This window comes from Mustela erminea, chromosome 7 (assembly GCF_009829155.1).
Source record: "Mustela erminea isolate mMusErm1 chromosome 7, mMusErm1.Pri, whole genome shotgun sequence".
Classification (NCBI taxonomy): Eukaryota; Metazoa; Chordata; class Mammalia; order Carnivora; family Mustelidae; genus Mustela; species Mustela erminea.
In genome coordinates, this window is record NC_045620.1 from 13,884,268 (window position 1) to 13,897,582 (window position 13,315).

The following is a 13,315-nucleotide window of genomic DNA, read 5'->3' on the forward strand; positions in this document are numbered from 1 at the left end:
CCCCACCCCCCGCCCCACCGGCCAATCAGCTCTGCTAGCTTAATATCTGCTAGCTTAATATAACCGTTTGGGAGCTGCTTTTGTGGACGTGCTGAAGCATTTTCCAGACCTCCTGCGCTGAGCAGTTGACTTTCCCAGGAGTACATCTCTCCAAAGCAGAAGGCGGCAGCCCAGAAATGCTGTCTCAGGAGGAAAATTAACATTTGGAGGTGGAAGTTTCCAAGTGTGATGCAGACCAGTGCTCTTCAAATGGTTCTATCCGGTGACCTTTTCTCGCGGTGTGCGTATTCTCCACCGCAGGAGTCTGGAGGATTTCTGTGTCATCCAGAGCCGCGGCCGCTGTAGGCCCATCTCTGTGATAATAAAAGAGGAGAGGCAGAGGGGAGAGAGAGGTGACCAGATCTGACTCCTCGGTCAGCAGCAGGAACCGGGCTGCAGTCACTTGCTGAGCTCTGGAAGAAAAAATAAAGACCGCGGGAGCATTTTGCTCTCAAGGCTCTTCCATTCCAGCTGAGAATATTAATTAACAGACAAAAAATAAGAGAGTGACAAATTGCAGGTCAGTCACTTGCGGGGGCCCTGACTGTAAAGCTAGGAAGTCCAGCAGGAGGAAGGGCCGGCAGACGCTCGGGAAGGCTTGTGGCTAGAGCTTGCAGCAAGGAAGCAAGCATTTTTCTGGGGAAAGTTCATGTGCTGGGAGAAGGCTTGGTCACCAGCCATCACTTTGAAAAAGCTATTTTGAAAGCTTCCAGCCCTGCGGTATTCTTAAAATTTCCCCAGGACTGTCATTTTAAGGGACAATGATACAGGCTTTCAGAGAAAGTTTAAAAAAACAAACAAACAAACAAACAAAAACTTGTCAGGCTTATCACATTTTGAGATTGAAAGGGACTTTAAAGCTGGTCATCAGATTAAGTCCTCCACCCAATGCAAGAATCCCTTGTGTAGCATCTTTGACAGCTGGTTGTCCAGATTCTCCTTGATTGCTTTTAGGGCCTGAGAACTCATTACATCAAGGGATAACCTGGTCTGCTCTCTGATGGCTTACAGTAATAGAAAACTCCCCTCTGTTGAGCCAATATCCGTGTCCCTGTGACTTGCCAGAGGTGGTAGACTATCTTCTCCCCGGTCCTTCAGTGGGAAGTTTCTGTAATCCATAGACCAGAGTGCTACAGAAAGGATCTACATAGGTTCAGATTGGTCTTGGCATACTGGTAATTCCCTGATTGATCCAATAAGCATTTATTAAGCAACTCCTAGACAGCGTGAACAACTAGTTCTGCCTCAGGCTTGGATGTCCACAGAAAAACCTTTATGAGCTACTCACAGAGCAGTAACCTGCTGCAAGGAGCAGAAGGCATACATCTTGTTCCTGCTCTCGTAGTCCCGGGCTGCACGCCAGCTGATGGAGAGGACCCAGTCGTCCAACATGGAGACCCGGCTAGATGCCATGAAGGAGCTGGCCAAGCTCTCTGCTGATGTGACCTTTGCCACTGAGTTCATCAACATGGATGGCATCATTGTGCTGACACGGCTTGTGGAAAGCGGAACCAAGCTCTTGTCCCAGTGAGTATAACTGAGCTCTTCTTGGGGGGTTTCAGAGACTGACTTCAGTCCGTGGGGCATCCTTTTCTCCTCTCCACCGAGTCACTTGAATTTATTGAGCACCTTCTGTGTACAGAGCAGTGTGCCAAGTACTGGGCTCTGCACGGAGGGATTTGCTTGTTGTGGTCCTGAATCTCGTACTCTAGGTGGTCTTCACAGATCCAAGCAGTAGTAAAATCATGGGGTACAGAAGTCAGGAAGCGAGAAGGTAGATCATGACAGATCTGTTAATTTATGGAAAATGGCTAGTGAGCAGACTGTCCAGAATTGACCAGAACAGGCATCTGGCTGTTCTTAATCTCCACCCCTGCTTCCTCCCTTGCCCGTCATCTCCCTGCTCCCCCCCACACACACACACACGCACACACACACACGCAGGCCTTCTCCCTACCACCCATTTTCACAGGGAAAACGAGCTCCAGAACTTTGCAATAGGCCACAGACATCTCTATCATATCCAGTGCCGAGATGAGTGTAGTGGCACTCTGTGCCCATGGCCAGCCGTGAATGAACACGTTTCGTTAGCTGTCTAGGCCTGTGCTGGCTTTCTGTCCCTCTCAGCCAGCACACAGAGGGCGTTGGAAATCTTTCCAGCTGATGGACCAGCTCTTGAAATTTTCAGCCAAACCAAGCACCTAATCTTGGGTGTTCCTTTTAAGTCTCAGATTTTGCAGCAGCGTGGACATCCTGAAGCTTTCAGTGGCCCTCAGAGACTTCAGCCGTCTCTGGGGGCGTGGGGTGGAGGGGGTACAGGACTGGACTGGCCTTGGTTTCCTCCTCTTTAAAACGGGGGTGCTGCTTACATTGTAATACTGTCACAAAGATTGTTGTTAATGGGTCCGATCCTGCCTTGCCAACGGGAATAGGGTTTGTTGAATCTAGAGCACTATAGAGCTGTGTAAAGGGTGGTGTGTAGAGAGAGGGGGACACAGGAGAGAAGGCTTCAGAACGCTATCAGCATTGCAGCCAGGGGTTTGCACACATTGTCACCTTGCCCATTATGATCTTAACGCTGTGAGATTGACTCAGTTTTACCAAGGAGGAATTTGAAGTTTAAAAGGATAAAATTTGCACAGTTAGTAAATAGTTGAACAGGAATTGAGCCCCTGTCTGAAGTTTGTACCTAAGCTTTGCTGCCTCTTGGTGTTGAACATGGGCTGTGAGCTCCTTTGGGTGCCCTGCCAAGTACTGGAGTTGATAAAGGTCTGATACTTTTTTTTGGTTTTGGAAACAGGTGAGTGGTCGTGCTCCCCGGGATGAGGTGGTACAGGGAATGAAAGCCAGTCCTCTGGCAGCTCTTTTTTCCCAGAGACAGATGCCTGGACAGAATCTGCTGCACACCTGGCCAGGTGTGCATGCAGGTGGCTACTCACAGCTGTGCTGACCGTCCCTGACACTCACGCTGAAATCCATCCCCATCGTGGCCACTGTCACACCTGTGTTCCCTGGCTCCGAATCTTTGTGTGATTTTTGTGTTTGTTTGCTTATGTCCCAGCTATAGTGAGATGCTGGCATTCACCTTGACTGCCTTCTTAGAGCTCATGGACCACGGCATTGTCTCCTGGGACATGGTTTCAATCACCTTCATTAAGCAGGTGAGGCCTCCAGCATTCAGTCGTCCTCTCCTCCCTCTGTGGCTGGTTGTCCTGTCAGTTTAGGGACAGGTGCAGGCAACACAGCCATTCTGAGGGTCGGCTTTCTGTCCCCAAGGCCCAATTTTTCATCCTCACGCTCGGGTCTTCCTAGAGCTCCTAAAACGGTTCCTTCACTGTTCTCTGAGGCCTGCTCTGAGAAGATGGGGCCGGGCTCTCAGAACTGAATGTGGCCACAGTGAGATGGGATTGTCAGTGGACTTGGGATGACACCAGCCGGGCCACCAGGAGCCACCTGGAGTCTTCTGACCTGCTCCCCGAGCACTCCCTTCTCTTTGGTTCTGCATGTTCATTTTGTTCGCCTTAGATTTCTGAGTCTGCCTTCTGTTGACAGAGCTGCAAAGCAGCCTGTTTGGATTGTCAGATCGAGCTCAGCAGGTGGGGGGGGGGGGGTACTTCTCCTTCGGCCCTCCTTTCTTCTGCCGGAAGGGGCGGTGTCAGTTCTCAAAACTGGACTAAAACCGAAGAGTCATGTATCCACTGACCTAGAGTCACATCTGCCATTGGCTTGGGACATTGGGAACTTCCTGATGCTGGAGATATTTAGGCAAAAATGAAAGGACCATGTATCAGGAACATTATCATGGGGGTTGAGAATAATGGGGAGTTATTAGATTCCAAGACTTTGAGCCCCAGGCTTTCTGACTGACCTGGCCCTCGCTTACTGTAGATTGCAGGGTACGTGAGCCAGCCCATGGTGGACGTGTCCATCCTTCAGAGGTCCCTGGCCATCCTGGAGAGCATGGTCTTGAATAGCCAGAGTCTGTACCAGAAAATCGCAGAGGAGATCACCGTGGGACAGCTCATCTCTCACCTCCAGGTGTGAGTAAGAGATCCCGCCGCAGCCTCCCCTCGCGCCTCTCGTCCTCTGGCTGTCTCCCAGCCCTCCTCCGTGGCTTGTGTTCCAAGCTGCCGGTCCGCCCGGTCACTCAGCATCAGCACGTCCACACTGCTGTCGGGACGCTCCTGGTGTTGGGGCCTGATCATGGCATGCTCCTGCTAAAACCCTCCGTGGTGCTCCTCGTCCCTCAGGATGAAGCCAAGTGCTCCCAGCCTCCTGTCCCGCCGCGCGCCAGACAGAATCAGATGCTCTCTCTCCTCTCTGGGCCAAATAGTCTCTCTTTACCTATGATAATGATATAAAATTCTCTATTTTTGTTACCTGTCTCCCACTTTAAATTTTGAACTCTCTGGGAAGAAGGACCAATTCTTTTTGGGTTCCCTGCTTTGATTTAATAGAAGTCAGTTAGTGTTTGTGGAATGAACATTTGGCAAATGAATGGTATGCCGTGGGGGGTAGCAAAAAATATCACACTGAGCAGGAGTTCAGGCTTCCAGTCAGATCCCGGCTCTCCTACACTCTGACCAGGTCTCTGCCTGCAACAACTTACCTGGTCTCGCCTGGTCTCGGTTTCCTCCTCTCTAGACTGGGGTTAGTCCTCCCCACCACTCGGACTTGTGAGGATCAGAGGAGATAAAAGATCTTGCCTGATGGCCAGCATAGGTGAGGTATTCAATTCAGGAGTGGTTTGCTTTTGTTTGTTTTCTAAGGAGTTTAACACAAGGGCACTTGGGTGGCCCAGTCGGTTAAGCCTCTGACTCTTGATCTCAGCTCAGGCCTTGATATCAGGGTCGTGGGTTCAAGCCATGCATTGGGCTCCACATGCAGTGTGGAGCCTACTTAAAAATGGATAAATAAATATGAATAAAAGTAAATTTAAAAAAAAAACCCTAAGAGTTTATCACATCCTAAAATGTTTTAAAACCAGTAAAACCAGAAGACAGATGAACCCTTTGGAGCACTGTTCCTTTCCTCTCCATTTCTTTCACTTCACTTTAACCCCTCTAAATAATTTAAGGGGGCTGGACTCCCCCAAACAAAGCATTGACTCCTTTCTGACTCCTTTCTGACTCTTGTTCCCTTTTAGCATTTTGGACGTGGGCAGATGCCAACAGAATGCCCTGTTAGTTCCCAATATTGCCTGTTTATAGCAGCCCTGGCCTGACTCAGCTCTGCTCCCAGCTTTACCCTCCACCCCACAAATAATCCAAATAAAAAGAAAGCATCATTTGCAGTTCAGATATCTTCCTGGTCACTTCTTTTTTTTTTTTTTTTTTTTTTAAAGGTTTTATTTATTTATTTGACAGAGAGAGATCACAAGTAGGCAGAGAGGCAGGCAGAGAGAGAGGAGGAAGCAGGCTCCCTGCTGAGCAGAGAGCCCGATGCGGGCCTCGATCCCAGGACCCTGAGATCATGACCTGAGCCGAAGGCAGCGGCTTAACCCACTGAGCCACCCAGGCGCCCCTCTTCCTGGTCACTTCTAAGGAATTCTTTAGTCTCTGTTTTCATACCCCAAAGCCAAAAATGTTGTTTGAAGTGAAGGGAACATCATAAACTCCAGACGGAGAGTTCCGATTTTCCTGACGTCAGACTTACCCCTCAGTTTCTTCGTTTCTGAATCAGGAATGACCCAGTTGTGTTCCCCAAGGGTAATAGAGGAGCATGGCATTTTTTAGGGTTCGGTCCATGACTATTTTCAGCCTGTAGCTGTTACTAGACATTATGTTCTCTGCTGTTCGGGCTGGGACACCGAGTTCCTTCCATGAGACCTCCAGGATGCCCCGCACCTGACTCGGAGGTCTGCCGGCCTATCTAAAAAGAGAGCCCCACCCCTGCCCCGAGTGTACCCCCAGCGTGGCAGGTGGAAACATCTTGCCAAGGGCCAGGATTATAAGATTCCAGAGAACAGTTCTAGCAAATCTGTTTTAAAATGAAGTAAGTTTGTAGTTGAAGACTCTGAAAATACAGAAAAGCACAAAGAATAAATCCTTTGCCCACTTTCCCACCTCCAGACAGAACCACTGTTCACATTAAACTGACTTGCCCTGCTAGCTGTTTTCTCCTTGTATATTTTTAACAGAATCGAGAGCTTACTCTGTATACTCTGTGTACCTTGACTTTTTTACAGAGTAATAGCCCTTGAACATTTCCCCATGGTAAAGATGCTTCTAAAAGGGTAGTTCTACATCTTTTTTGCATCCCATATGCCTTTGAAAATCCAGTAACAGTTATAGACTCTCACTTTCTTGGAGAAAATAACACAGTCAACCAACTGCGTGGAATGATTTCTGCACCATTTCTCGGGTTTACAGACACTCCAAACCCATCCTGAACCCCGGGTGAAGAACCTTTACTCTACAACGTGATTTTCAGTGACAACTTAGTCCTGTAACGTGATAAACAGAGTTGCGAATGTGGGCATTTGAATTATTTACTGTTCTTTCTTTTTTTTGACAGTACTTGAATGAAATGCTTTGCCAGTACATCTTGCGCAGCTCTCTGATTACCGTCTTTGGATAAATTGCTATTAGTAGAGTTGCCGGGTTGCAGAGTATGCCCATTTTTAAGGCTTCTGAGATATCACCCTGGATGATTATTTGATTACCGTCTGAGCGACCGTTGCAAATGCACCCGCGTGTCCTCTCGCTGGTCAGTCTTCTAATCTCCCTCTGCCTTCTTTCTCCACTGGCACAGCTCCAACCAGGAGATTCAGACCTACGCCATTGCACTGATTAACGCGCTTTTCCTGAAGGCTCCTGAGGACAAGCGACAGGTCTGTGGCTGCCTTTTCAAGCTTTTCATCTGGGCTCTTCCAGGAGAAGAATTGTCTCCCATCCGCCCTTCGTTGTGCAGACAGCAGATGCGCAGCCACTTCCCCAAGAGTCCTTCCTCTCCTCCCTCTGTGGCAGGGGCCCTCGGAGCAGCCTTGCTAAGCGAGGCCCGGGTCTCAGGTCAGAGCAGGGCCTGCAGACTTTTTCCTCCCAAGGGCCTGAGAGTAAATATTTTTTGCTCTGAGGGCTTATGGCCTGTGTGGCAGCCAACTTTGTCATTATAGCCGAAAGAGCCTCCGACAACAGGTAAACAAGCCAAGGTGGCTGTCTTCCAAGAAGACCTCATATACAACAAGCCCAGGCTGGTCTTCATTGCAGACCCAGGCTAGAGGATCGAGAAGGGAGAGGAGGCCCTCTAGGCATCACCATCCAGTCCAAGGAAACCGGGACAAATGAGATCTTGGCATGAAGTTTCATGTGTAAAGACCCTCAGGCCCAGATTCAAAGCTGCTTTCTTCCCCGGCCCGTTAGCCGTGCGACGTGATGTACCGAGCTCTGCTGCTCAGAGGCCCAGGGTCCTCCTCTGTGATAGGGTAGCAGCAGACTGTGCCCTGTGTACTTCCCAGGGGCGTCATGAGGAAAAACAAGCTCCCTGTTTTATGATTGAGGAAACCAAGGATTGGCTGGGCCAGGGAACAAGCACTGACCTGAGCCCGGGGCCCGGAGACTGCATTTCCGGCCTGGGCAGGTGTTTTAACCTCTCGGGTCTCTATTTCTCTTTCTATAAATGAAAAGGTCAGAATAAATGATCTCTAAGGGCTCTTCCAACTCTGACACTCCAGATACCTCTGGCTAAAAAAAAAAAAAAAAAAAAAGCCCAAGTGACATACAGAAGAAAGACTATTAAATTCTCTGTCCATAGCATGGTCTCTGGAAGTTGAAATTCGGGTGGGATCATGAACCAAGCTTTTGGTGGCTTCCCATGGGAGGACCAGGAGCATCTATGGTTCTGTGTGTCCTTGTCTTTCTTGGATGGCTTTGTTCTGTTAATCTCTCCCTTCGTAGTCCTGTTTTGAATGTAAGCTGAAAGCTCATTCTTCCATCTGCTTCTTTCTGTGCTTTTTGCTTTCTGCCGGCAGGACAAGCACCTTAACCCTCTAGACCTGCCTGTCACTGTAAGTAGCGCCGCCGTGTGGAAAGGGCCCCAGCTCTCTTCCAGGTGGGGAGGTCAGAGCTGGGCGAGACCCTCTTGTTCTGATCGAGGGGTTCACAGAACTCCCAAGACCCAGGGAAAAGTTGCGTGCTGTAAAAGTCATTGGTCAGAACATTCAGGGAATGTGCTGGAGACTAGCGTTCCATGCAGGATTAAGGGGGAGCCTCCCCCAGGGGATGCTGCCCAGTGTTTCCTTTGTAACCTGCCTTTACATAAGTTCGTGGTTCAGCCAGGGGAGGTCAGATTCTGAAACAGCCTGAGACTTTCACCCAGCTGATATCACCTGCATCACCTTCCAGCTTGGTATGGCAGAGAGTAAAGATAAATCCGTGTTGCTTTGGGTACATATTGGGCCATTGGAATTTGAAGAAGTTTAGACAGTTGTCAGGAGGAAATTTGCATGCTTGTTTCTTAGAGGGAGCTTTAGAGGTCGGCTTTACGAGGCTATAAAGAAAGATGAGCGCTTCCCCCAGCACCCCAGGGAAGCTTCTAGTCTAAGGCCATCACATTCTAGCAGTAGGCCAGTGTCAATTACCCACTTTGTGAGTTGTCCGCAGCAAGGTTTAATCTCAAGCCGACCTCCTATGGCTACCAAAGAAGTTTCTAGGCCACCTTCCTCCTCTGCCCGCCAGCGTGTGTGCTCAGGGGATACAAAGTAAAACTTAATGTTCCTGGCAGTGTCAGCCATTGGGGATATAAGTAGAGACGTAGAAGGGAGAGGGAAAGGCCTTTTAGCTCTGAGAAAAATGAGTGTGCTCACAGAAACTGCTCCGTGGGAGAGGTGTGACAGCTCCCTCAGGCCCATTGATTTAGAATTACCCATAAAATTAAATTAAGGCAGCAGTTTAGAAAGTGAAGTCATACTAATTAACGTGGTAAGAAGCGATGGCCGAGATTGGAAGGAGGAGACAGAATTATGAAAAGCTGTCACAAAGATTAAAAGCACAGGAACCTTTGGGACCATTTTGTTGAGGGAAAATAGCCACACGTTTTGGAGCTCCTCGGGCCGTCCAAGTGTCTGAGGGCCCCGATCTTCTGGTGAAGCCGAGCCCTCGGCAGTGTTGAGGTTGTAATACTTGTCATCCCTTCAAAAATCATGAAGTGTCTGTATCATCCGTTTTTAGAGAATTTGTGTAAGAACAGCCAAAACAAGGTCCTAAAAGGACCCTTGAAGCTCGGCTCCCTGGAAGGCTGCTTTATGCGGGATCCTTTATTTTCTGTGTGTGCCAAATAAATAAAGCGGTTACTGTCAGAATCTGAAAGAAATACAGTAAAAACGATGCCCTTATTATGAGAAATTACCCCAAAGCACTAATGTGCTGTTCTCCAAACCGGTCAAAAGTGAATCACGGCTACTTACTGTGGCAGGAGCCCCTGTGCCCCAGCCCCGCTAGCCTGTGTGGCGCTGGGGGGCGCGAAGGGGCCGCTGGGGCCTCAGCCCTGTCCGCCGGTTGGAAGAGGCCCTTCCAGCCTCTGGGGTGGGTGTCTGTCTGGAACGGTGCATGGGACCCATCTCGCTGCTCTGTGCTCCGTACGCATTGTCCATTGCCTGTTGCCCGGCATCCTTGTGACTCGAGTGTCTCGTCCTGAAGCGGTCTCTGTTCCTCGTGGAAGATGGTGTGGTTGACTGTGCCACGGGGGAGGGAACGTCCTATTTGAGTCAGTTTGCCCTCCCAGAAAAAAAAGCTTGCGGGAGGTTTTCAGAGTGTAGAATATGTTTGATGGTCCATGGGTTGTGTTTTTTTTTTTTTTTTCCATTCGCCCACTTTTTATTTGAAAGGAGAAAAAGTTTTAGAGAAAAAGCCCCAGAGAACCGTGATTCCACTTTTCACTTGACAGTTGTCGCAGCTGGGGGCCTGCCACCTTGCCTTACATTGGCTTGTTTTTCTCAACAGGATATGGCCAATGCCTTTGCACAGAAGCACCTTCGTTCCATTATCCTGAACGTAAGTTCCCAGAGCAAACTGTGTTTTGTTATTTGTTACTGGTGATAGCAACTGCTACTGTTACTGTGGTTGTATTGTTATTACTGAGATTACTGTTGAGTGGATAGATAGGTGCTAATAAACCCTTGTTAAGCAGGAAGCTTTTTCCTGTAATCTTCTGTAAACAGAGCTGTCTCTAGGAGGCCGTCCTGCCAGGACTCGTGGAGCCTCTGAGGAGGTAGAGGCCAGCCAGCTGTCTATTTATGGCCCTGCAGCTCCGGCAGTTTTTATCCGGAAGGAACGTGTTAAAATTGGCCCCAAAGAGGAAAGTAATCCGTTCCGCTAACAGTGATCAGAACTGAGTTGCGTGGGGGCACGAGCAGAAGGTGTGTTTGCTCTCAAAGATCTTCCGGTCCCATGGGATGGCGCCAGAGCACCGTGGGGTCTGTGGTTCCATCCAGCTTCAGGGTTGGGGGAGGGTTTCAGGAGGAGGGGCTGCTGTCAGGGAACCTCTAGAGGAAAGATGGCTGGTGAGGCGGAGGCTTCCACAGCAGACCTAGAAGGAGCGTGTGACCACACAGAGGGTGGCTCAAGGAGCAGACGTGCACAGGGGCTGGAGGCCGGAGAGCAGCGAAGCCCAGGTCAGGTAGAGCCTTAGTCTCTCTCCCAGGCGCAGTGGCGGGGCTGTCATCAGGCGGGTGACATAACCAGGCTGGCATTTAGAAACCTCCTACTAGCAGGTGTGTGTGTTTCCTGGGGGTGTGTGAGGGAGGAAAGTAGAGGGAGAGGTGGCGAGGAGGGAGGCATCTGGGAAGGGGGCTGACTCCCTGTCCCCATGCGGGGCTGTGAGTGGGGGGGAGGGGAAGGGTGAGAGCTGGAGAAGAGAGCTGGGGATCTGGGTGAAAGGGGGGCTGTTTTATCCGTTGTCAAAACCAAGGGAAAACCAGGAGGCCCCAGTGAAAGGAGTCAAATGAGAAATGAGAAGTCAGGTGTGAAAGGCTTGAGAATTCTGAGCACGAACTTCAGAGTCCCCAGCCTCCACTCTGCCATTAACCAATCTTTGATCTTGAGCAATTCACTTAACTTCGATTTGCTTTGATTTGCTCATCTGGATGTGAGGCCCGACCAAGCTCTTAGGTATACAGAGCTTAGCGGGGTGCCTGGCCCTTGGTAAGCGCCCTGCTCACATCAGCAGGCCTCTTACTGTGAACGGGAGACAGAGGTGGTAGCGTTCAAGAAGTGAGCTCTGGGCACTTGCAAAGCCAAGCAACAGGCTGCCTTGAACAAACACAGCCCACCTCTTCACCTTGCGGAACCAGCTCCTGCCCGCTGGCCATTTCCCTGGTCAGAGCCCCACCACCAGCCAGGCGGGAGGGCCGTGGGCAGGAGGGCCATGGGCAGACGCCCCGGCCATCTCCCATGAGGGATGGGGAGCGCAGAGGTCCCGCAGGTGCCTGTCCAGATTCCTGAGCAGCCCTCTTAGGCGCCATGCTCCGCATGCATGGGAGGGAGGGTACACTTCTGAGGGAAATGTAATGAACTTCGAGGCTTAATATGTACGTCAGTGGGATTAGTTCAGCTCATTTCTGGACATACCTGGGAACAAGCGAAGATTCTACCATAGAAGACAATTCAGGGTCAGGACTCATGACTTAGATAGTCTGCTATGAAATGGTTAATGTTTGCTCACTGAAGTCCTGGGAGTTCACGAGGTGAGGCCACGGAGTCTAGGCCTTGAATTAGTTAGCAGTCAAATAAGACTTGAGATGAAAGCTCTGGAACGATGAGTTCTCCAACGGGCTGCACTCCTAGAAGCCGTCGTTGGCAGTGGTTACCTCCCCGCTGTGACATCTCTTAAGTTTGAGAAAGCGGGATTCAGGTGAACGAAAACCATATCACATTAACTTTAACCTCTTCTCAGAGTGGTTTGATGAATTATGGAGAGGAAGGGAGGAAGGCGCAGAGGGAGGGAAGAGGAGGTGTGGGGGGGGGGCGCTGAGGAGACCCCACAGTGAGAGGCTGGGGGTGGGGTAACTTGCTAAGGTAGGGGGAGGAGGAGCAGAGCAGTCGGCCTGGGCTGGAGACTAGCACCTGCCCAGAGCAGAGAGCCGAGAGCCGAGAGCCGCAGACAGCTGCCTCGAAGGGGAGGAGAAGGAGGAGGAGGAAGAGGAGGAGGAGGAGGAGGAGGAGGAGGAGGGCGGCCTAAGCTCGCACTGGTGAACACTTAGGAGCAGCACTGCCTTTGGAACCTTCTGCAGTACGGAGGTGTTGTCCGGCATGGTGCCCGCTGGCCACGTGGGGCTGCCGAGCTCGTGAAATGTGTGTAGTGTGACGGGGGAGCTAAGTTTGTAATTTTTTAATGTTTCAGTTAAAATACCCACCGTGGCTTGTGGCTGCCATTAAGCTGTTCAGATCTACAGAAATGAAGAACACCCTGGAGTCAGATGTCGGGGCGAGGAGGGCTAGAACAGCACTGGCAAGTGGAAATACAGCGCGAGCCACGTCCTTCATTTTAAATGTTAGAGTAGCAACAGTAAAAAAGGAATACGGGAAACCAATTTCAATGATATATTTACTTTAACTCACTCTATCCCATATACTGTAATTTCAGTGCGTAATCAATAGGAAAAAATGGGTCATGACATATTTTGTATTTTCTTTGTTTCATGCTAAGCTCTGAGATCTGGCATACGTTTTACATTTGCAGCACATCTCAGTTTGGACTAGCCACGTTTCAGGTGTTCGACAGCCACCTGTGGCTGGTGGCTACCAAATCGGACTGCGCAGGTCTAAAGACATTGATCTCGAGCCAGAGTAAACTCTAGCGTTATGGAGCTGTAGAGCGGGACTGTCTGATAGAACTTTCTGTGACAGTGGAAATGTTTTGTATCTACTCTATCATTGGGTGGGAGCCACTGGCCACATATACCTGTTGAGCTTAAAATGTAGCTAGTGTGACCAAAGACCTGAATTTTTGACTTCAGTGAATTCTAACATATGCCGAAGGGCCACCACATCAGATAGCACAGCTCCGGAGGCATAGAGTAGACTGCGTGAGAGAACATGAAGGACATGGAGGGAGTGTGTGTGGCAGAGTGGGCAGGAGTCTCATTTGGGCGAGAAGACACCCAAGAACGATTCAAGATGGAGGGTAAGACAGAGAAAAAGCAAGAAATACAGGGAGGGGCGCCTGGGTGACTCAGTGGGTTAAAGCCTCTGCCTTCGGCTCAGGTCAGGATCCCAGGGTCATGGGATCATCAGGCTCTCTGCTCAGCAGGGAGCCTGCTTCCTCCTCTGCCTGCCTCTCT

General features: G+C 50.0%; 1 protein-coding gene across 3 annotated transcripts in view; it reads left to right on the forward strand.

The window, feature by feature from the left end:
* Positions 1-13,315, forward strand: part of ELMO2 (engulfment and cell motility 2) — a 39,106-nt gene that overhangs the window by 14,833 nt on the left and 10,958 nt on the right. For 2 of the 3 annotated variants that reach the window (XM_032350466.1, XM_032350467.1), the window contains exons 6-11: positions 1,385-1,566; positions 3,101-3,200; positions 3,928-4,079; positions 6,793-6,871; positions 8,009-8,044; positions 9,978-10,028. In XM_032350466.1, coding sequence (XP_032206357.1) covers positions 1,385-1,566; positions 3,101-3,200; positions 3,928-4,079; positions 6,793-6,871; positions 8,009-8,044; positions 9,978-10,028 — 600 coding nt within the window. The remainder of the gene's footprint in view (positions 1-1,384; positions 1,567-3,100; positions 3,201-3,927; positions 4,080-6,792; positions 6,872-8,008; positions 8,045-9,977; positions 10,029-13,315) is intronic. The other variant, XM_032350468.1, reaches the window with a different exon arrangement.